Source organism: Strix uralensis, chromosome Z, assembly GCF_047716275.1.
Source record: "Strix uralensis isolate ZFMK-TIS-50842 chromosome Z, bStrUra1, whole genome shotgun sequence".
NCBI lineage: Eukaryota > Metazoa > Chordata > Aves > Strigiformes > Strigidae > Strix > Strix uralensis.
Window position 1 is genome coordinate 82044072 of NC_134012.1, and position 25333 is coordinate 82069404.

At 38.2% G+C, this 25333-nt stretch overlaps 1 protein-coding gene across 1 annotated transcript in view; it reads left to right on the forward strand.

Moving 5' to 3' along the window:
* The window catches only part of PLPP1 (phospholipid phosphatase 1), a 68548-nt gene that overhangs the window by 26272 nt on the left and 16943 nt on the right, over positions 1 to 25333 (forward strand). Inside the window, exons 2-3 of the mRNA XM_074855083.1 lie at positions 3879 to 4030; positions 7421 to 7701. Coding sequence (XP_074711184.1) covers positions 3879 to 4030; positions 7421 to 7701 — 433 coding nt within the window. The remainder of the gene's footprint in view (positions 1 to 3878; positions 4031 to 7420; positions 7702 to 25333) is intronic.

The window sequence follows — 25333 nt, forward strand, 5'->3', positions numbered from 1 at the left end:
CTCTGCACTGTCTTTGGGGGAGAGAGGCTTGCACTGCAGGAAGTACTTAAACTATATATTTGAAATAACTTTGATTTGTTTTCACAAATGGTTTGGTTTTTTTAAAAAAAACCCTTAAAATCCTACAAAACCAGACTTTGCAGATTCATTTAAAACAGAACAAAACCTGTAAGTATTTTGAGATGTTTTTCTTAATGGCTTCACCTGACAGAAACAGTAGGAGTTGCTGCCCCTCTGGTTTGACTTCTACTTTTCTCCCCCCTCCCACCAGCTAATAGTGAAGCCAATCCATGTGTGTTTAAAAGAAGTAAATTAAACCTGTATGGAGTGTGTTCTGAGGGAGTAGGTATTGACATTGGAGAGTACTTCAACCAAAAAGACATCAAAAGCCAGTATTGGCATGGTTTTTCAGTCTAACAACTGCCTTGGATTAAAAAAAAGGTAAATTACAAATGTTGTAGTTCTGTGACTTTAGTTTTCAGTTTAACAGTGTTAAGTCAATCTGATCAATCTTACTGCAATACGTTTTTAGAAATTAAACCTTTTATCTCAAGCTTTCATGGAGCACATCTCCTTTCAGCACTGAAACATGCTGACAAAGAGCTGGTGGAATTACTTTTAAAATACGTTATACAGTTGGGGGAAACTGAAGAAACACTTCATGAAGTTTACTGTATATGCTTTTTTAGCAGTATTGTATTTCAGTTCATAGCTCTTCCAATTAATTGTTACTTCAAACCAGATACCTAGAATTTTAAGGCTCATACTGTCTTACCTAATTTTATTGGTTATGACTTCAGGAAACTGATTATAAAGTTCTCTTTCTTAATTTGCAATGTGGGATTGGTTTCAAATAGAGGTGGAAAAATTACGAAAAAGAAGGCATTTTAATAACATATTTTAGCTGGTTCTTACTTGCTTACAAAAACCTCCCAAACTTAGAGTTGTTTGGTATTTTGTTTGCATGGTCTTGATATAGGAAGGTGCTGCAAGCAATTACAGACTAATTACATAATAATTTCAATATTGTTGAAGAGTGAGCACACATTTCAAGCAGCTTCTCTTTACATGGAAAAGCACATGCTGTTGCTGCATGATGGACTTCATTCCCATTATCTGCATACCATTGCTTTCCATTTCTGATTTAGCAGGAGGTAATTACATAAAAAAAAAGCCCCCCCCAACACCTGAATAACCCCAGCTGAAATATTCAGGTGTGGGTAGGAGGAAATGAGGACTAAGACACCATGATAACATTATTCATAGAGCAGGTCTTTAAAAAGGATGATGCAGAGCTGGTGATGTGATGTCAGTGACATCACCTAACTATGATCGCAAGTATTTGTGGCAGTGTGCTGAAGCTGTGGTAAGGTTTTTATAGGCTAAACTTAATTTTGTGAGTAACTGCTTTACCATGATGATTAAAACTACCTACTCTAAAGATGCAAACCTGTAAATAATCAAGAGACTCTTATTTGTTTGTGCCTCATGCTCCACTTGTGGAGATGTGAAAAATACACTTTTCTCAAATATACAGTCTTCGATCTTGGTCGTTAGTATGTCTGCAGGGCAACGGATGAAGCTTTCATTCCATACATATTTTGTAGAATAAATGGTGTTGGAAATGCACCATGGCATTATGTTGACAAATCACCTTCCCTCACCATGACCTCACATTGCTTCTGCCTCCTCCTTTGCACAAGCTAGCTAAATACTAAACAACTGATTATATATTGTGACATACTGTCACAATACCAACACAAGGGGAGAGCAGAAATGAGGTCTTGGCTGTAGCGCTTTAAAAAACCCTGTTATTCGTACTATTAAGGAGAAAGCGAGAGGGATTTTTTTTTCCTGGTAGGAAGGGCTGTGTTTTTGCACTGTTACTGCAGAGTACTGCTCCAGGGCTCTGTGGCGGCTCATGTCTGAATGGTTCAGTGTTTTGGCGAGGCTCTGGCTTGGCTCTTAGCCTGTTCTGCTATCCTTCTGCTTTGTTGGTGTGCTTGGACAGCTTCCAGAGCTAGGTCAGTTGTAGTCCCACTAGTGTGGAACTGGAAGCAACCCCGCTTCACAGTGACAGTGTTTTTTTCAGCCACTTTCAGAAGGGAGAATGCTATAGATTCTATGACTGTAACAGTACAGAAGCTACATGATTCTCTGCGACTTAGCTGGAATACATGGGTGTTATGATAAGCCCATGACTGCTTGGTCATGGAAGAAAGCTGTATGTCATTTGTCAGCGGTCACCTCAAGGAAATTTTCACTTTGAGCTATTAGTTTGTTATTTGTTCTTCTGTGTCTGTTTTCAAACTGAAAGATTCTTTTAAGCAGTCACTTTATGATGTGAAGAACAAAATTCATAGCAAATCATTGGTGAAACCATAGTATGTCTCATTTGAGATGCGCCCAGGAGTCAGGCTTAGTTTGAAGGACTTCATGGGTGGAGGTTAAAGCAGGAAGAGGGTTGAAAAGCATCCTAGGTATTCTTTTCTTCTTATTGTAAATCCTGACTGTGTAACTTAGTATTCTTCTTCTCTAACAGTTCTTTTACTGTTTGGTTGGTATCTTTTGCTAATAATTTCTTTTTCTTCTGTTGTTTCCATGTTTACTTTTGTTTGTACACACTAAGGTGGGTGTAGTTGTATATATGGAAAGGAACAGGTGGGCTGTGCCTTGACACTGAGGTCCTGAGGAGAGAACTGAGATTACAGCAACATCTTTCTCTAGCAGGCAGGAAGGAGGCTGTTTTTCATCCTTCTGATCCATTTACTGGTAGATTAGGATTGTCTCCCCCAGATGATTTTTGTTGTCTAACTCGGTATGTACTTTATGTGCAATACTGCTGAATTTTGAGCACAAAATCCAGGCTTTTAAGCACTTTAATGCCATTGTGCTGTTCATCCCTAACTTAAAGAAGATAATTTATTGTTTTGTTGAACATTCTTGATAGTCCCATGCTTCTTTTTTTTTTTCCATACAGCTATTTCTTTCTGAGGGTATTCATCCCTGTACACAAACAGATTGTGCAAATGATGTATGTGTGTCAACGAAGGAGGATCAGGGTTTAAAAATTGATTCTATTACTTGTAGTTATTTGTATCCTATTAAGCTTTTTTAAACTTTGCTGTTCAAATGACTAGTTTTGGTTAGTGTTGCAGGTCTCTTGAGGTGCAATAGCACAAAGCATTGTGTGCCTTAATCTTGTGTTCTCTTGAGTTTAGGATGAGCCAAAGGCTTCCTCTTTTGTGGAAGAGAGGGGAGTAAAATCTCCATGCCCTGAGACTGTAGGGTTTGTGCAGTGACCACATTGTTCCAGGGAACAATCCAGTGTGTGTGGAAGTAAGGGGTTCACATGCATGTATAATTTTACCTCTTTTCCATATCTTCCTGAAAACTTCCTCTGCACTTGCACTCCCTGGGAAGCACCCCTTTTCTGCTTTCATGGAATGTAATTTATGCTCTTCTGACTTGTAAAGCTCTCCAGAGAAGGTATAAAGGGGCAACTGTTGCTCACTGGAATATAAAGGAACAGTCGAAAATTGTGGCAGTAGCAGCAGATTGAGCAACTCAGTGGTTGCCACCGAACTGTTTACTCAATCACGGTTTTGGCATGCTTCCATACTTGATGTGCCACAAATGGGTGAGAAATTTCGGATCAAAAAGGTGAGAGGAATCCTGTCCTGCTCTCCTTCATTCAGCAGTCCTTCCTGGGAGCTGCAAAGACAAGGCAGTAGTCATTGGCCAAAGGAAGTGCATAACCTCCTAATTTGCTGCATGCCTGTTCCTCTTTATGCGCTTCTCTTTGGAAATGCGGGGGTATAATCATCGCCAGAGTTTGTGTTGCTTTTGTAATGTATTTTTTTATTCCTTTTTGCTAGCTGGCTTGCCTTTTGCAATTCTCAATTCAAGACGTATCCCCTTCCAGAGAGGAGTTTTCTGTAGTGATGAATCCATCCGGTATCCATACAAAGAGGACACCATTTCTTATAAGTTGTTAGCAGGAATAATTATTCCTTTCAGTATAATTGTTGTAAGTTAAAACTTCTCTTAATTGCATTTGATTTCAGTGGGGGTGGGGAAGAGGGAGGAGGGGCAATCTGTTGATACAGACTTCTAAAACTGTATTCTATAAGATTTCTCAACTTTAAAATAATGTCATTAGACCGGGTGCTAAAGCAGTAGAAATGGTGTTCTGGCAAGAATAACTAAAAGGTTTTCTTTAAGTGAGGTCAAACTACTAGAATTATAGACTAGAAAAAGAATAACTCAGAACCGTGGTGACTAATTCTATAGTCTGATCAATAAAAACTTCCTCCCTTACCATATCAGTTAAGAATAACACTAATGTATCTTAAATGACTGTCTCAAGCTTCTCTATTTTGGGGAGCTACTACTTTCAGAATATGAGTTTGCATGACCTGTTAAGTTAGATTTTTCTTTTTTAATCTGCCACAGAGTCTTTGAAAATACTTCTGTGTGTGGAAGTGTAACAACAGATACCAAGTTCTTGTGGCTTCCAATCAGAACACATCAAAAGCATAACTAGAAAAAAAAAAGTAGCCAGGGAGTTTTTCCCTGGACATTTCCCCAAAGATCTGAATAAAACACTGGGCCCATTTGTGTTTGAGTTAATGCTAGGGCTTACTTTCTTGCTTTCACCCTGGTTGAAAATGGGGTGGTTCTTCCCTTGTTTTTGCACCATATCAGAGAGCTGAAGAGATTGCCTCTGCAACTGCCAGTTTGGGATCTCCCTATTGGACCACAGGTCCTAGATCAGTTGAACTGGTTCAAGCATATAGTGACTCTGTATCTTTAAGATTTAATTGCATACTGTCAGTTGAGCTAGCCTAATAGCTCACTGTGGACAAAAGTTGAGGTCCCACTGTTACCCTGTCTTTTGCCACCTCTGGCTGCTTGTCTGACCCAGGATAAGCTAGTGAAATTCCTTAACCTGGCAGAAAAGAGCAGCTTTCTTCGAGCTATGTTGAGTGAAATGGCTCTTGGAAGAATACAGCGTCAGTGCTGCAGGCATGTCCTTGGGCATGGGCAGAGGGGAGAGCTGGACCTCATCAGTTAACCATTTTGTGTCCTAAGTTTCATGGGACTGCATTTTAGTTCCCACAATGGCACTTCAATGGGGACTTCAAGATCCCTGTCCAGATGTGCTAAAGAGCTTCAGACTCCACTCATGGCTCTGTTGGGTGACATCCAAGCTCAGCAGAGCTACACTTTGAGCAAAGTTAAAAGTCTTTTATGCCAAATAAGATTTTTAGGTGTATAAATGTTTATCCAAGTATATTTTAGGAATCAAAGCTGGAAGAGGAGTAGCTAAATGTAAACCTCAGTAGTGGCCAGCTGTTTCTCTGGGCTAATGGGTTAAAATCAGGAGGGATATTATGTCAATCTAACTGTTTTTTGCATAAGGACTGCATGGATTTTTATCTAGGTTCCAACATAAAGGTCAACTTGTACCTAATGTTTGCTCTCAGGTGGAATTTTTTGTTTCATACTGTAGAAACGTGGGGCTGGGAATCAAAACTGTGACTTACCTAGTTCTCCTTTTCTTGGAAAAACTGCTTCAAAAACTTACAGAAATACTTCTGGAGCAGATAAAACTTGGGGTTTTGTTCTATTAACTGGCAAGTGGTTTATGCTAAAAGATTTTGCCTTTTAAGATAGGACTGTTTTTTTCCACCCTGTTACTACCACTGGTAGTCAATATGACTTAAGAGCAACAGTACTTGGTGACAACTGAAGTCCGTCTAGCCTCATTTCTAGCAGTGATTAAAACAGATGAGTGAGGAAGTACAGAAAAACAGAGCAAGCAGAGATTAATGTTTTGCCCTCAAGTACTTTGCTACTAGCCATTGCAGCTCAGGGACTTCCAGAGTTAGAAAAGGCTTCAGTGAATATAGTAATTTTAATGGATGCATTTCCTCTTTATCCAACTCCTCTTTATCCTGCATTTATCCAATTTACATATGAGCCTGTAACATCAGGGACTGTCTTTTAGTTGTGAAGTCAGGCTTTTCTGTCAAGACTGCTTTAATGGTAAAAGCAAATGTTGGTGTCTTCTACTTAATGCTTTGTCAGATTCTTGAAGATGAATACTCTTTGATGTCTGCATCCATTGAAGAAGCTGCATTGACATCACCTAATTTTTTTGTCAGCTCAACTGAGATAAGTGACCTTCTTGCAGATTTTGCAGCAGTGTTCTTTAAAAGGGATTCATTATTTATTAGTCATGGCTGTAATATTTCTGCTCAACTGTCTTCATTAAGAGGTTATTCTCTGGGATAGGTAGATTCTGTATAAGAGCCTACCAACATCTACTTTACTGAAAACTTTTTCAGCTTTAGTCCATGTTGTGGTGATTCTCTGCTTCAGTCCATGTTTCAGTATGGTGCAGGGTATAAAACTTCAGTGTCATGCATCTGATGGGATTGTCTGTTTGCCTTAATGTGCAGAGCTGCCGACAGCTACTTTGTATGCCCAAGTGTCAGAGTGTCTAATAACAGCTTCATTCACCAAAGCTTTGCTTTGATGGGATCCTGGACTTGTCACTCTTGAGTGACGATGGAGCCATCATTTAATCTTTACATGATTTTTAAAGACCAGTCTACATACATGTATACAGTCCCCCACTCACTTGATCATCTGTATGAGTTGAGCCTTTCTGTACAAAATGGGACCATCTGGTTCAATATCCAGCCTGTCTGGGCTGAAGTTTTGTACTTGGTTTAAGGAAAAACTTACTTTCTGCAAAAGATATAGTTGCAGGGAAATAAAATTAAATCCGTTTTCCCGTCAACACTTGATACAGACTTGATGCATATACCTTGGACAAGCAGGTTGAAAGACCTCAGTAATGCCTGTCTGTCCCCATTCTCGTTTCGTTTTCTCCCCATAGAATTTAATTTTCCTGAGGAATATTTCTTTGTTTAAATAACTGGCCTTTCACATCTGGAAGTGAAGTCTAGACCCTTCAGAATAGTCTCTGGCTTCACAAAAAAACAAACAACTTAATGATGAAATAGAAAAATTTTGCTCAGCAGAAGTTTAGCTGAAGAAGACTCAATGTAGAATAAAATGTAATACTGGAGAAAATACTTGTAATTAGGGCCATGCCAAATAATATGGATAAATGTTACTCTGAGAAGGCTTTGTTTTAATAAATATTCTGAAAATCAACAATATTAAGTTCAACATGAAGCAGGGTAAGGTAATGGTTTTTTCTTCTACATAAGTGTGTAAAGTTTCGGCATGGTTACTGCTGACTCTTGGAAAATTTAAATTTGCAGCTTAATTTTTATAAAATTAATTTCTGAAACTACATGTCTGAGTGTTAATAACAGTAGAGTAATATCTTTCTTTTTAAGTGATTATCTTTCTTTAACTGTTGTCCTTATTTCTCTTTCAGATAATCCTAGGAGAGACTCTCTCTGTCTTTTATAATAATTTGCACTCAAATTCATTTGTCAGAAATAACTACATAGCCACTATTTACAAAGCCATTGGGACCTTCATTTTTGGAGCAGCTGCTAGCCAGTCGTTGACAGACATTGCCAAGTACTCCATAGGTAGGCTGCGTCCTCACTTCCTCGCTGTGTGCCAGCCCGACTGGACACGAATCAACTGCAGTCTTGGTTACATTGAGAACTTCTCTTGTCAAGGAGACAAAGCAAAAATCAATGAGGGAAGGTGAGTCTGACTAACCTTGTGTACTTGATTGTTAAGACCTGTTTCTTTCTTAAGTTTGAGTTTGGTATTGCTACTGCATTTTTTATGATTCTAGAGTAAATTTCTTGTAATGAATTTTAAACTTTGAGCCCTGTCTAGACACTGGGATTTTTTTCTAATTTGTGGAAACTTGTTTTATACAGAAGAATGCATAAATTATTGTGTATTCATTTCTGCTTTTTTTACAAAATGTAGGTGATGTTCAGTTTCGATTCTCATCTATTTATGTTTCTAAAGTGTCTCTGTATCCCAGTAAAGAGAAGAATTTGAAACCTGCCTTCAAAATTGGATGTGGAATAGCAAGGAAAACAGTTTAGATTTAGAATGAAAGCACGTAAAAACTGGATGTATCCATATAAAAATATGGAGGGCTTTGAAGAGAATCACTTTACTTGGTTTTCTCGATACTAGGCATTTCTTTACCTTAAATCCTTACCTGCCAGTTCAATTGAAGCAAGATAACAGGGAAACAAAAGAAGCATCTGACACATTGGAATTTTGTCAGTGTTATAAGTGAAAATGTTTGAATGCGACTGAAAATATTAAAAGTATGTTCAGAATAATTTCTGGTATTAGAGTTGCTTGAGCTCCCTGGAAGCTTGCTTTAGAGAAACTCCTTGCCATTCTTTTTCCAGAAGATCTGTATACCCTTAGAACTCTTCTCTCTGAGTATGGTTCTTAAATACATGTATGTAGGTTTTGCTCACTGTTCTCTGCTCTTCTAGCACATGTTCCCTGTGGATCTTCCAGTAGCCTACATGGTATTCCTCAGCAGTCACAGGAAAATGTTGTGTATTGATTTGGTGGGGGACCAGGTCCAGCTCCAAGTCACACACAGCAGCTGTTCAAAGGTGCCAGGAGCAGTTTGTATTTTGAATGGCTGTTGCTAGTAGAGAAGTAAGTGCATGATGATAGATAGGCAGTAGAGCAGATAATCCTAAAATGAGCAGAACTTCATGCAACAGAGAAATGGGAGTTTGCTCTTTGAGAGATTGCAGTAGTGTGCTTTGTGTGCAGCTTTTTTTTTGTATTACTAATGCCTAAATTATGCTTAGAAGACTTCTATTTACTTATTCTAAGCTATTCTAGACCTTGATTATTGGGTGGACTTTCCTTATCTGCGAGTAGTCCTGTAGAGTGAGAATATCCACTAGCAAAGTATAACTTTTATCTCTGTTCCAGGAAATGGGATGTATCTAAACACCTGTAATGGTCACTTTCTATATGACTGTCAACTTCAGTTTGGAAAAAGGCAGAGTAAACCAAGGAGGATTTTCATGAAATGTAGAAAACAAGAGTTTTTAAACAGCATGTCTGTCAGACTTTTAAATGTTAGTGACTTGTCAGAGATCTGACGACGTAAAGGAGATGCTGCTTCCCCCAAGATAACAAATTGTCTTGGTATCTTGTCAGCTTTGCAAATTTTAGTGTAGTGAGTTAGCAGAAGTAACTGCCAGAAACTATCTCTTCAGAGTTTAAAAGAAGATAAAATGGTAATTTACAAGAGGAGGGAATACAGAATTTTTTGTATATTACATTGTGGCAGGGGTAAAATGTTTTGACTTTTTTTTTGCTTCAACTCAATAAAAGTTGTATTTTTTTATTATTCTGCTACTATGTGAAAAGATACTTGTCTAAGTTTCAAGTGGAACGAGTCTTTAAACAAAAAGGCACTTCCTCAGGTTCTTTGAAACCGAATTGCATGGCTTTCAGCATGGAACTATGGGGTCAAAATTCAACTCGGGTATAGCTCCAAGTCTTCAGTTGAACTTCGCATGAGTCTAAAAATGCTTCTGTAATGTAAAGAGGGAAGAGGAGAAAATTCAAGTAGACTGTAATGACTAAAATGGTCGTGAAGTAAAATTCTCTGCGTTTTGGGGATGCTGAAAACCAGAGTCAGCTTATTCTCAATCAAGGAAACAGATTTTTGTTGTATGAGAATAACATGGGGGAACAATGGCATACTGATCACCTAGCTTTTGCTCTTCCGTGTGCAACTAGTGCTTTGAAATCAGACTTCCATATTGGAAGCAAGATTCGTCTGTCATCTCTTAACTGATGAGCTGTTAGGTTTGTATTCCCAGCTACTGTTTTGTTCCCTTTTTTCTGTTGTCACTGTTGCTCCCTAGAACATGATGTAAGAGGGCTGTCCTTGGTCAAAGTTTGCCTTGAAGTGATGACTTCACTGTGAGCTCACCTGTGGTGCTTCTGCTCTCAGCTGAGGTTTTTCCATGCACAGGAAGCTGTAAAGAAAAAGTAAGTTACTGCATGGTCAAAGAAGGGTAGATTAAAGTGGAACATTGTCCTGTACACATGGATGTCATGGATACAGTGACCTAGTAAATCATTCTGGGTTTCCTATGGAAATTGGGTCCTACATCTGAGAGGGTGGTTTCAATGATCTTAGGTCATATGCCTACATACTTTACAGTTAATAAGCCACTAAGAGGAGGGAGTTTGATTGCAGTGAGTTCTACAGCAAGTTGGAGGAGGTCAGTAGGGTCTCAAACTGTAACCCAGAGGTGAATTTCTAGATCAGTTGGACAAAATTATTAGGGCAAACTTATTAGCATCTACAATCACTTGCATAAAATAAATATGCAGATAGATATTCCAAGAAAAAATGAAGACAGGACGATTGTAGTGTTGCATACAAAACCATATGTTCTGAATTGAACCTATTATTCCTGTGTAGTAGTACAACTTGAGGTTGTGTTTGAATATTTTTAGAGATTCATGCTCAGTTATACTGTCCAAAAGACAAATCTAGTCTTTGTTTATGTTAATTCATAGCAGGAAAGCAGTGCTTCCAGTGTAAAAATCCACTGTACACTTCTATGCATATTGTACTCTTCTGTTTTGTTTTGGTTTGTATTCCCTTCCCATCCCTTATCATTTTATAAATATAAAATAGCTTTGGAATGCAGCATCTCTGAGTAAATCAGAGCTCTTCGTCAAAATAAAGTGGGTGTGTATTGAAGAGGTGGGTGTAAGATGGAAGTTTCTAGATGATACTTTAGAAGTGGTACAGAAGCTAGGTAATCAACACTGTTCCCTTTTCCTCCTAAGAGTAAAACTGGAGGGAAAACATTTGAAGTAGTTCCTTATTTTTATTTTTCTCACATGAAGATTAAGAAGATTTAAGAAAGATGTGGAACTCTTTGCAGTTCTGAGATGTGTAAGTTTATAGGTGGGTTCAAAAAACCATTTGGACAAACTTCTAGAAGAATAAAACCAAGAAAACAACCTATGTTTCTAGAAGCCTGTAAGTTATGGTTGGAGGCTGAGTGTTTTGGGCAAGTATCTCTGCATATTTTGTTCCAGTACTGTTTTATGCAAATCTGATGTTTGCAACTCTTTGCATATGTTTCCTATGTTATAACATGGGGACGTGAGGGGAGGATAATCATTAGTCTTTATTGTTCATCAGTAACAATAGTATTAAAGTGCATGCTAAAATACATATATGCTTTATCATGAACATAAACCAATGGGACTTATGCTTGGTTGTCTAAATTAATAAAGTGCTCATGGGTTTTGGTTAGTTTCGGTAAGGTTTTACTTTCTAACTTGAGTTTCATAAGTTAATTCTGACCTATGTATCTTGTTTGCTCTGTATCATGCTGAAGACGGAGTCCTCTTCAGTTTTAAATAGCTTAGGTTCTCCTTAACAACTTTCATAGTGAGTTTGTACTTTCAGTACTACTAGTGGTTAAGCTAAGCTGAGGGTCACAATCACAGTTGTGTACTTGGTAAATCTCATTCATATTTGTTGAAAGATGCATGTAAGAGTTGGCATATATTACTCGAAAGTATGTAACACTTGAAGATCTCTAAAATATACATGGAAATCACTAGTTACATTAAAAATTGCTAGTTAAATTACATATTAGCATTAGAAACTGTACTTCAGTGTCTCTTTTGTAAGACAACGCTTTCTTCAGGATTTCTTTGGCATTTAATTTAAGCTAGACACAGAAGCTTGGTATGAGCTACTTCACAGCAGTTTTCTGAGGGTGAATGACTTACACAGAACTGCATTCTCAAGCTTTTATGAACTAGTTGTGTGTAGAGCTTTGTAATATTCCATTTAAGTAAATATTAAGAGTAGTAACTCAGTAAAGGTGCTTGACCTGTGAAAGTGATTTTTCTTTTGAATATCAAAATAGCAAAGTTCTCCTTAAAGCACATAATGCAGTTGAGTAAGATAAATATTTTTAAAATGTAGTTGCACTGGACAGAAGGGTACAGAACTTCATATTGTGTAGTTTCTTTATTGGGAGACAGTGACTTTTCTAATACACTAAAATAAGTTTTAGTGTCTATGAATGAAGAGAGGTCAAAGCAAACAGGTCCTACTGTCACCGGTGCTAGCAATTAGCATGTCACTTTTAGTATACCAGCATATACTTTAATGCTGCTAGATTGCCTTTAAGGTACTTCCTTCAGCACCCATAAAGATAATGACTTGTGAAATGGCTGTTTCCTTTTTCAAATCAGCAAAGTAGGGTTCAGTAAAATAGGTAAGTGTGCTGGGCCATAACCCTGATTGAGTGGGGATGAGTGAGCCGTTTTTGCAGCTCCCATTCTTGTTCAGTGCTTCCTTCTCTTTTGGCTTGCTACTGCTTGCCTTTGCCTGGCTTTGAGCGGGTTGGCAAGATACCCAAATTCCTCAAAGAGGAGTAGGCAGGGAGGACACAGAAAGGACAGGTGACTTCTCCATTCCTTATTGGTAGCTAAGGCATACTTCCCAAACCTGTCTGCTCTAGCCAGTCTGTGGCAGATTGTTCATGCATCCTGTTTGTTACCTTTCTTGCACTGAAAAGAGTTAATAGAAACCACAGATGTTCAGCAGCAGGAGCTCTGAATTAATATTTTACTGTTCCTTTGGTGGGTGTACCTTGTAGTTGCTGGTTGTCTGTCTGAAACTTTGTAGACAGTGAAGCTTGAATGTCTTAGTAGGGTAACAAAGTTGAAAATCAGGAGCTGCTTGTTTTCCTCAAGTATATGAATTGTGGGATAAGTCTTCAACATGTTCAAAAAGCCTTTGTTGTTAGTGTATCTTAACGAGTGGTGTGGAAGATTTTTTTTTAGGCTTCTGGTAGGAGGAGAAAAGGCAATTTTTAAAGCTATTTGTTTAGTTACTTAAATATATTGTATTTCAGCACTTCAAGGTGGTGATGGGGTTCCTTCTAACTGTATTGTTAGATTGTACTAATATATTGCGTGGCAGTGTTAACTGCTTGCTCCCAAATCATTTTGACAGTCAGGAGTTGCTAATTGTACCTTGATAGCCTTTGTGCAGACAAGGATTGGTGTCATATCCTCTCAGACGAGGCAGACAAGTGGTAAAGATTCATAAATCCCCAACAGTGGACAACGGCGAGACAAGTCTCAAAGTCCAGACATTTATTAACTTCCCACAATGTACTAATTGGATACACAATAATGGGCTAAGTATATAATGAGTTATGGCAAGCAATACGGTATGTCTTGCATTACTTGATGGTAAAGGAGGGAGATAGAATAGAGAAATAGAGATCACTGGTCCGGGTTCCTGCATTGGTCCTATCCGAGTTTGACAGGGATGCATCTGTCGTCTTCACTTCTTCATGTCTTTTGTTTTTCTCCCCTTACCTTCTTCCCCCCCCTCCTCCCCCCTCAACTTGTACACACTTTCCTTGGGTCCGTGCCCTAGGTTAACCCACACACCTACATATCCCATGTATGGGGAGGGGTAAGGTGCTTCATGGGATGAGGTAATTAGCATGATCTTGTTAATCTTTATTAGCATATTCAGGGCTGTCAACTTTAATATACATTTTGTGGATAATGTGTCCGTCATTCACTGGACAGATGGCCCTTGAAACTTCACAAGATGCACCAGAGCAGAACTGTCCTGCCTTCACAGGGCTCCCCTCTCCAGCTGCATTGTATGCTATCAAGGCAGCCTTATCAGTTCCAAACTCGCTATCCACCCTGTGACTATAGTTTTGCTACTTGCAAGTGTTTGAGACATTACTTGGCTCAGAGGGCCCCCGCTCCCCCCCCCCATCCCTTATCTCTCTCAGGCTGTTTTTTCTTGCAGGCCTGTTTCTCTCAGACCCTGTTTTTAGGGAGTTACAGGTCATCCCTCACAACTGGTAATCCCTAGGTAGCAAGATCTGGAATCCAGGAGACATGCTTGACCAGGGCAGCCTGAAACTGGAAAAGGTCAGTCTTAACTGTATCTGTAAACTTGGAGTGGGTATTTCTTACCGCTTGTAAAATCCTATCTCGAAGAAAATAAATGTGGCTTAAATAAAGGTTCTGTCAGAATCTTTTTTGAGGAGGATGGGAACTTGTAATGGCAATATGCTTTTCTCTCCAGTTTTATAAAATTCTTTCCACAAGCAGGTAAAAACTAAAAACCAAACAAAAACCCCAAGGTGCGCCCCCACTGAACAAAAACTCCCCCAAAACAACAATAAAGAACCCCCACCAACCAAATTTCTGGTATTTGAAGGGTTGGGTCTAATTGAAAGAACATTTGAGAGTTTTTTAATTCTCAAACAATGTATCAGGTGCCATATACAGCTCACAGTATTTTTAGAACTTAATTTATGCTGTCACTTGTGTATATATATCATGTTATAAACTTGGCAGCACAAATAGCACATTAAAGCCTTGTGTAAAGGTCAGGTATATTGAATCTGGTACTATTTAAATTTACATTTTATCCACAAAACGTTAAGAATAAATGTTGTAGCATGAAGTATGCAGTATTATTATTCAGTGTCTGCTGAATAATTTCACAGGGACAATAACATACTAGGGTGGAAACAAATAAGTTCTAGTTACTGCTGGTGCAAATGATGCCTCCCTAGAACTTCAAAACCTTAAAGCATGCTTCCTTAAATTTTCTGGTTTTAGAATCACTTCCTGCAGTAATATGTAGGAAAAAAAGTAGGTTTGTAATACCAGTACTCAATAATGAGTGTGAAACACAACTGTTGCTAATGCTGTGTTGAACTTGGAACCTTTGAAAGTAAAAGGCTTTTAGTTAATGTAGTCCTCTTCTCACATGTTCAGTGATTTGCTTGTTGTGCCATAGTGGTCACTAAATTCTCTGAAACAGAAACTAATTAGGACCAATCAATTTAGTCGGTAGAAGTTTAAGAATCAATTCAGATACCTGGCAATTGGGTTATGAAGTTATTCTTCATAGTTTTGGATTAACATAAGTCTATATCTTTAATACTGCATTTCAGGATGATTGTTACCTGCAGATGATGGTGAAAACTATTTTTAAAAGAACTTTTCTAAAATGTCACCAGAAAAAGTATTAAAACATTTCAGAAAAATAAACATGGTGGCTTCTCTTAAAAGCTAATGTTTTCTACCCTTTTGAGTATACCTTAGAGATATCTTATAAAATTCTGAATCTTTGTCTTCTGAAATGTTCATTGAACCTTTTCTTCCTGCTGAATTGATTTCTTCACCTCCCCACCCCCTCCCCCACCCATCCAGGATTGTTAATGTCCACATGATCTTGGAGACTGTGGAGACCTTGTTAAAATGTCTAGCAAGAATGGCTTAAATACTTCTGGTATGTGGCTGGATGCTTAGGAAGCCTTTGTGTATATATAGGAGGGGATCTCTGGAGGTTATCTAGTCCAACCTCCGGTTTAAAATGGAGGGTAACTATAGAGTTTTGACAAAACTCTGTGCATCCTGATTCACTGAAGAGCTCTGGAGGTGGATACTCCACAGCCTGTTGGGAAAATATATTCCTTCAGTCCTTCTTGCCCTTTTTCTAACCATCAAGGGGACCATCTGCCTCCTTAGCATGGCTTCTTAAAGATACCTAAACAGCCTCATCATGGCATCTCTACCTTCTTCAGCACCACTGGGTGCAAGCCATCCAGTTTCATGGACTTGCAAGTCGAGCTTTAAGTAATCATGGTTAGATCTTCCTTGACTATATAGTACCTCTCTCTGCTAAACTCTACTATTAGGCTTGAAGACCTGGAAGTCTGAAAAGATCTTGTTGGAAAAGACTTCAAAACATGAGTCAAAGAAGGTATCAAATACCTTTAGCTTTTCTATCCCCTTTGTCACAGCATATAGCTCACCCTGTTCAGTGGTGGGCCCATGTTATCCTTGTCTTTGTTTTGCTGCTGACCTACCAGTTGAACACCTTCACACTGCCCTTTGTATCCCTCACTAGCTCCAGCCTTGGCCTTCCTAATTCCTTTGCATGCTTGGGTGATTCTTCAGTGCTTGTCCTTGGTAGGCAGTCTGTACCTCTCATTTTTTTTACCTAAACTCAGATGTTGCTCACTGAATCAAGATGGCCTCTTGTTATTCCTGCTTATTTTCTTCCAGAAGGGGGTGGAATGTATTGGTGCTCTGAGGAGGTTGTCCTTGAAATCCTACCATCTCATAGTTGCTGCAACCAAGGCTATCGCTGACATGTCCAACTAGTACATTTTTGCTCCTCCTGAGTAACATATTAGTAGAGATCACTCTTCCTGTTAGGCCTGTCCAACAGCAGTGTCAAAAAAGGAAGGCTGTTGAATTGCTTCCACCCTGCCATGTTGTCCTTCCAGCAGATTTTGAGACAGCTGAATTTCTCTAGGAGAGGAAGCCTTTCTAGATGGGAGATGCCTGAGTTCCTATGCCCCCAGTCTTTAGAAATTTTAGTCTGTACTTCAGTGTTTGAGTGCTCAGTCTAACTAGTGGATTCTAACACATCTTGGGGTTGTCCCCCAGTCCCTTCTGTGTACGATTAAGCCTGAAAGGAAGACTTAGCAATTCTTTGTGTTCTTCAGCCTTGGGCAAGACTTGAACCCTAGGCTCCAAACATCTAAGTGAGCTTCTCTAAGGACTTCGCATTTTCTTTTTACGCATCTCCAGCTGTACCTTGAGTTAAAAGGAGAAGGGTCAACATATGGTTCAATTCACTAACTTTTACTCTGGAGCTTATTTATTGACCTCTCATTTAAGGTGAAGATTTGCTTGTTTCTGTTTTTCTATTGAGACATAGATATGAGGGCTTTTCGTCTTGTTCATGTGTAAGATCTGCTTCAAACTGGGTTTCATAAATGCTAGATGTGTCCCTTTGTGATGGAATTTTATTGTCCTTTCAGACTGCACCTTGAAAAATCAGGGTTGAATTTCAGATCTGGGTAACTGATGGGTCCAGCTTTTGTTTTTTCAGAAAATATAATAAAATTTAGAAGTTTTTATGGATGCCATTCAAAATGTTCTTTCACATTTTTGAAACTGAAAACTTTCCCACTAGTTCCATAACGAAGTGATTTCAGTGTTGTACAAGGAGACAGTCCAGGCTTCTACTCCTGAAAGTGAAGAGTGCAGTATGCATTAGACAGAAAAAATGCATATAGCAAACATCTTGCCCCTGTTTATTTCATGGTCTTTAAAATGGGGAAGCAGAACATTGCTACATGTGTGTAATACCTCTATAGTATTCAGGTAAACAAGTATCTTTTTTCATTCCAGGGATGTAAAGCGCTTGATTATCATGCTGCTGCTGTGAGACACAGAACAGTTGCAGATGGGGAGGCATAAGTGTAATGTGTTCTTCCTTGATTAATATACTGCAAAGTTGGGAGTAGAAAGTAGGGATTCAGATCTTTTCCAGAGGATGATGCAAGAATATGTTTAAACAGTCTTTTGACAGATTAGCCTTTTCAGCAAACAATTTCAGCTATGATAGCAGGTTTCTAACTAACCAATTAGGAGTGTGTATGTGTTATGCATGCGCTGCCATACTGTGTTTTCCATAACCTCTGTTTCTGAGCAAATAGAAGGTGGTGCAGGTGATCTGCAAGTAAGTACTGTCAGTGGATGTACTTAATGGTTGCCTTAATTCTCTTCTACAGTATCTGTTATAAGGAATTTGATGTTAAAACTTTTTGTAGCTGAAGCTTGAGTCACCTTGTAAATCAGTTCTGAGTACATACTTTAATTTTTCAGAGCTTTAGAATCAAATTAGAACAAAATAATTTTTTATTAGTTCTCAAAAATCTATATTCTCCCTCAAAGGACAGTTGAGTATAAAGGAGGAGGAACAGAGATACAAGTATTTAGAAGACAAACTGGATGCCAGCATGTTTGTTTATTTAGGGTGCTAATGGCTTCCTCTTGTAGTCATCCTAAATTTGGTTGCAGTGTTGCAGTACAGTTGCTGATTTATGCTATTGCTTTAGCACTGGTTAAACTAATTCCCATCAGCACACATTCTCGTACAGTGTGAAGTGGTTTTTTTCCATGTGTAATAGTCCTGGATGTGTGCTAAAGGGCCCTTAATGTAGCTGCTCAGGCTTCCTGAGTTTACTGCAGATTTTTTTTATGCAGTATTTATTGCAGTTTAGTTGAGCAGTGCAAGTTTGTCACAGTAATGCAGTCAGTGACTTCTAAATATTTTTGTTAGATATAATTTTTTAGCTTTTTTTACTGAGTATGGATGTTGAGGGGAAAGTTTGGAGTTCTGGGCTTGGAGGAACACTGAAAGCCTGGTGACCAAGGAGATCCAAAAAGCTGTCCTTTTTTGGTTTGTCAGCTCAGTAAGCACATACACAAAAGTGAAACTTTCAACCTGAAGTGGTAAATATTAAGCCATGTTGTGCAAGTCTAGCTACTTCAGCAGCACTCTGCAGTCTGAACTCTCAGGCTCCAAAGCAGACTTGCGCAGCTAGCAGGGATGTGTATGTGTGTGTGAAGCACTTTCTCTGAAGTTGAATTTAACTTTGGATAGTTGAAGTTCTCTAATTTCAGCCTGCCACTTTGTTTGTGGTAACAGATAATGCAGCTGTTGTTTCATAATTATAATTGTATTACTAATGTACAGTTTCATATTACAACTCAGATGTCCAGAGGAAAAAACAGTTCCCTGCTTAAGTTGATCTATTGCTCACATGCTGGCTGCACTCAGAACAAGCTGTGTGTTGTCTGCCATTGCAAACTCAAAATGTAATCTTCAAAGAAGTCTTTAGGAAATTAGAGCTGACAGTTTTGACCTTGATAATTTATTTCAATACAATTGCCAAGGTGGTGCCCTTTACCAATCATTTTGCCAGGAATTTTATTTCAGCTTTGTTTAGAGCTCTTTCATAGGCTGTATTCATGCATGCCAGTGAGTGCAGTTAAATCACCCAGAGCAGTTCCCAGTAGCTAGGGACCCGTGCTAGAGTAACTGGTATGGGTTAACCTGTATAACATTTTTGAAGTTCAACCAAACTTTTAAAATGCTTATGTTGTCTGTTCTGTGCATGCCCTCAAAACTATAACTCTGTTAAAAAAAACCCACAGAAGAATAACACCCAAACAAAAAAACCCCAGAAAACAACCAAAACCAAACTTCATGCCTTACTTCCATTTTCATGAATAGTTTTGTTTTCCCTTGTTTCATTAGATAGCCTTTGCAATTGGTTTGCTTTGGAATTTTTAAATCTAAGCTGAGAGACTGGACATTTCCTTGAAGTTAACCATCTTTATTAATAATTGTACTTGTCTTCCCCCTCACCCCACCCCCCGCACTAGGAATAATTTTACGATGAAATGTTATTTTGCATTAAAATAAATTCACTTGTATGAAATGATCCAAAATTTTGTTTTGAAACTTAGAGCTTTGACAAAAATCAAACTGCACTTAATTATTCAAGCATAATAACTAAATGGATTACTTACCTAATCTGGCAGTTTCAAACCGCATCATGAATCAAATTTCTCTAAAGCTGCTACAGACTTACTAACTACATATTTTCTAGGGGCATACTGCTTTGTTGTGTATAACCTGTGAAGTGCTCTGTGGTACTGAAATTTATGTGTTCAGTTTTCATCAGAGGTTAACTTAATAGTTTTCACTTCTGAAAAGATACATGTGAAAAATCTCAAGGAGCTTGGATACTGAAGTAGTTGAAAGGGATGAATAGAAGGTCATATATGTGTAATATTATCCAGATGGTGCAACTTCTTCCTTTAAACACTGCTTCTCACCCTTCTGTTATTACTGTTATTCAAGATGTAACATGGCTGATTTGGGAACACTTCCACACTTAATAAAATTATTCACCACTTCCGAGAATTGGACCTTAGTCAGGGCACCTACAGTTAATTTTACACTGAAGAAAAAAGCTGAAATATGGTAGTGAATAAGAGTCTTTAAATATTTAAACTTTAGAAACTTCTGGGTACAGTGGATGATGAAGTGGGGCCATACTTGATCTAGAAGCAAAAAGAGCTGCCTTTGCAATAGAAATTAACTGGCAGTAGGGAGAATCATATCTGAAAGGTGAACATGGTGTAATCAACTGCGATGCACTTTTACAATCCCCTTTAATGGTTTTCAGAAAAAGCTGTACTGGCAGTCTATTATTACAGTAGCTTATCATGCTTAAGTTCATTAAAAATAAAAATTTGTAACTCATGTTCAGCACACCCTGAAAATTATTTAGAAGCTAGCTATGGCTAATCAAACCCGTAGATGAATCTTCTTGTTCTTGGCAGAATTTCACTGATTTGCAAAGCTTATGTCCAAGTTAATAGAAGGGAAAAGTCTCTTAAGATAAAAGTTTGGACTGCTGTGTAACTGCTTATTGCTTGTACCATAGGAACTGAAATACCCTTAATGCTGACAGTTCTCCTACTGCTTCCTTTCCCTTTTTCCCTTCAAAGATTTAAAAACTGTTTGGGGAAGGATTCTGCACATTTGCCAAGTGCTTCATGCCCAAAGCAGTTTCTTAAAGAGGGAGTAACAATCAAATCCCTGATTTAACAGGGATTATCTTTTTTGTTCTCATTCCCTTTATGTAAAATGATCACACTCCTGTGAGTCAGAGTAGTATTGTGTGGATAATTTGTGGAGACATGGTTCATGGAACAGAAGCCTGTAATCTGATGCATGTGAGAGCAAGCTATTAGTCTGTGTAAGTGTTGATTTGAGACACCTTGCTGCTATTTTCACTTTTACTCTTTCCTGAGGGGGGTTACTAGGAAAGAGAAGTAAACAAAGTCCTGATATCGTTTTTTCCTGTTGGAGGAAGCTAGCTAGAAATGTAGTGGAAAGTTAAACTTTTCTTTTCTGTGTTAAGTTAAATTGAGTGACAAAGTCAAAAGTGACAAAGGAGAACTTGCTTTGTAGTGGTTTTGCCGTGTGCATGTGTAATTCCATTGCAGCATGCCAGTTGGTTGGACTTCACAATATCAAGAGCTCAGAACATACATGTTTGTGTGTGGTACGAATGCCAGGAATTGGTAACTTTTGATAAAACTTAGAAATTTTGGAAGTTCAAGGTGCATGTTGACTGCTGCTCATTTGAAAAGGAAAAAATAGTAGGGGGAGATGAGGTTTTTCCTTACTGGCTCTCTTACAGTGAAGTGTATTCCACTGGTAGCTGCTGGTATAAACTGCTGCTGACAGATGCAGAATAGCTACCTAACTAGTCATTGCCCAGTTAGATTGTTCCATCAGTGTGTAATACTTCTGTTTAAAGAAACAAAATTTACATGATATTTGCGTACTTGGATGTATTGGGAGATAATTCTTCAATTCCTAGCGAGGAAGAAAAAAAAAACCCACAACAAATTATACCAGCAGAAGTTAACAAACTTCAAAATCTGGTCCACCTAGTAGTGATGACAAGACTTGTAGTACTCCCGAGTAAAATCACTTCATGTTGATCCTGAGCTTGGGAAAAAGGTTACTTTATTACCCCTGTTTCTTGCACTGGCTGTAGGGCTTGTTTCAAAAGGGTGGTGGTGGTAAAGGTGAAAATTAGAAAAAGATTGCCTATTTCTTTCTAGAACCTGCTAGATCTGTTTTATGTCATTAGGATATGCCAAGAACTTTCACTTGTGTAAGATAGCCTGTAAAAGGAAAAATGTGTAACTGTCTGCAAAAAAAGGAACATAGTCTCATGCGTATTAAGTGTCAACATTGGCAAAGTTTTCCCACTATCTGCCACTACTTCAAGTAGAACGGAGTGGATGCACCCCTCCGCCCAAACTCGATTAGGGAATTGTGCAAGACACTTACTATTAGTAAGTCTCATATCGAAACACCTCTGACAGTAAAATTGTCCAGATGACGATTACTGGATTGGAAAGACTCTGTCAGTTTTTTCCCTTCTGTAAGTGCAAGGCTTTGTACTTAAGTGTGAGTTTAACTACTGGCAGAGAAGGAAGAAAGTGAAGAAATTTGGAATATTGTCTTTTGAAAATGGGTTTCTGAGTAGTTGCTGATATTGTTAAATAGATGAACTACTATTTACTTAAACATTTCTTTGCAATAATCACAAGTGCTTAATTTCAGAGTCCTCAACTCTTTCAACCCCAATCTTGTGGGTATTGAAAGTTGTACTTGTGCAAGTCTTAGCACTTGAGAAAAGAGCAGGTGCAGTGAAAACATGTTGACTGTTGAGCACAGAGAAAATTGACTGTAAAGAATATGGTGCTTCAGCTTAAGTGTAAGACTAGCACTTTATTAAACCATGTCCTCATGGCACTGAAATTCTAGGAATATTTCACTGCCAACTGTGTGGAGCTGTCTGGCTTACTCCACACAGATGTGTTAAACTGCAGCCTCTGGCAGTCTCCTCCAGATCAATGGAATGGGTAACACAAATGTCAGTGGAAGTTTTGAGTCAGACTTGGAGAATCCAGAAAACTTGAGGTTAGAAAGGACTTGCTGGCTAATCCAGTGGGTGGTTTCATTTGCTTTGATGTGGGAGTGTGCATAATGTTTTGCTGGGTGTCCTATTTTTCTCTAAGGGATCATTCCATAGTTTGGTAGTTATATTGGGAAGATTCCTTTATCATTCAGCCTCTGCCAGGTTTATTGTGGCACCACAAGATACGCTTTCTTCTGGTTTATCCCTTTCAACTGTAATTTCTAACACTTTAATTTCTCACCGTTTAATGCTCCACTGTGTATTTAGCTGTTTCCTAGTCTTGTGTTTCACTAAGGTTATTTATTTCCCTGTCAGACTCCCGCACTTCACTTAAATGTTTTTGCACATTCAGGTGTCCTTACAAAGGCATTCTATGGAGACAAGAAATCAAGCTTGTTTACTGAGCTCCAGTGTTCAGTAATTCACTTATGAAATAATGCACTTTACAAAATATGCTTTTTTGTGGCAGTGTAAGACAAATGATCCTTTTATGTGCTGTGTGTATTGTTTCTTTTTTCTACTAATTAAAGAAATGGTACCTTCTATCAAGCAGGCTCTGCTCCCTAGGCTAAGTTGCCTTTGTGCATGGAAAGGAATAGAACAGAGTGAAAATGAAATGGTTGTCAGTGTCAAGTCCTGCAAGGCAATCTTACTTAGACTTGCTTACATGGGATTAGAAGTCCTGGCTAAAAGTACTGTGTGGTTCAGTTCAATTATTTCTTATAAAACACGAATTTTTCCAGGTAATCTTTAAAAACACAGATTTACAATAACAAACTGTAGTGATTAATTGTAATCAGTCTTCTGGCAACCTTTTTAAGAAAGTATAACGTCTTTACTTTTGTCTTTATCTTAAACCATGTGAAATTTGTGGCAAAACTTAAGTTTCAAGAAAGCTAAACAGCCCTTAGATTACCTTGTTTTAAGACCTTTTTGATATGTCCGGCTGTACTGTATATGATGGAAACTGTGGACCTCAACTGAGACCTGAAACTGGTTTCATATTACTACTTAAGGCATTCTTCTAACTTGGTAGTAATATATCGCCCAAGTGGAAATAATTAAATCTTATGCTTTTTCCTGTTAAAATGAAGCCTTGTTCCTCACATCAGAAGTGATCTGTGAGGTAGGTATTGATGGAGTAAAAGGCATAGATCTCTGCAAAGCTGTTCTTTTGATGTCAGACTTTGCCATTTTGGAAAGAATCAAAACAAATTTTGCAGTTACCAATTCTGTTTCATGACACTACAGTTTTACTGGATACTGTTCTAATATTAATTTTAAAAAAGTCCCAGAATTTGATATGCAAATTCCTACTGGGATAATTTAGCCTTCCCTTCATTAGCAAAAGGTATGGGTTTTGAGAGTTGTCTGTACCATTTTATTTATAAGTGTATCTTCTAATACTTCTGCATTCTTGGGATTAGTAAAGAGTGGTTCATTTTTTAATTAAAAATGTATTTATTTTGTAAATGCTGTCTCATGGCAAACCAGCACTTGCAGTATGATGACAAAGAAGCCTGAGCTGTGCAGCCGCTTGGCTGGTTTGATAGACAGATGTTCTCCTGGCTTTGGGAAGACATTGTTTGCGTGCTGAGGAATCGCTGGTAAACTTTTCCATTGTCAAACTTAGTGTTTGAAAGGGTTTTAAGATTATTTTTTTAAATATGTCTGTGTTTTAAAGAAAGCTAGAATTGCCAAAGAAATTTCAGTGGGATTGCACAATGTACAAGTTGGATCAATATTTTCTCCCAGTTGTATTTCTGGCAATACTTCATGTGCTAAGCACAACATTTTCAATCATGTACAGCATACTTATCTATGCCTGATGAGAATGCATTCAAATTTTGTAATCTTCAACTTGGAACAAGGCATTCTTAATGTTACATTGGGCTAATACATTCCTAAACCCAAGAATGCCAATAGTCAACAGCACCTTTAAAATGGTATAGGAATTCCAAAATAAACTTAAAGAATTTAATTTATTCCTTCTCTCAATTATTAGTCTTCTGTATTCCTTCAGTTGGCAACAGGCTGCCTTCAGGAATTATAGGAAATGTCATCTTATGGACAACAGGAATAGCCCCAAAGGCAGTGGACAACAGGAGTAGGCCCAAAGTCAGTGGATAAAATATTGGTGTAGGAGCCAGGAATTCCATATTCTGTATCTTCTGTTCTGTAGAACAGCATGCTCTGCTTTCATGGCTCAGATGACATGTTTGTCTGAAAGACAGATCTTCAAAATGCTGATTGACTTTCACACTGGATTCTTGCCCAGAGATTTTAACTGGTGAAGAGTTAGGAGTACTAAAGTAGAGAAGAGATGTCTAGCTAAAATGTAATCTTATGTTTTTGAATTTTAAATATCTGAATATAACACATTGTCAATACAGTTTTTCTATTTAAGAATTTAAGAATATCTGATACTACATATATTCACACCCCCACAAAAGTAGTCTTATTCAAGACTGCTTATTTAGTACCTCTGAAACTGAAAAGCTATTTATTGGCTGTGCTTTGAATCAACTATAAGCCAAGAACTCTAAAATGTGCAGAGGAAACTTATGTGGGTTTTTTCTGATACCTGATTCAGTTTCATGATGTTAGACATGCAAACTAATGCAAGAAGTTGTGCAGTTTCACTTGTGCATGTTTGTTTTATTCCCTTCTTTGTGGTATTTGAGTAGTGAATGTTTAACCCAATTATCTTGCTGCACATCAGAGCTGCCTTAATTACTTCATTACTATCTTCATGCCTGAAGAGTAGAAATGCTTCCCCTGACTGGGAATTTCCATGGCCTCAGGCTCTCTGCCTGCCTGAGGCATCAAAACAGGGACTGCTGGATATGGTGGAGGACTATGACACTGAAGTTGGTCTTGTTTATATATGCCAAACTCTTAAGTCAGGAGTGCTGTGT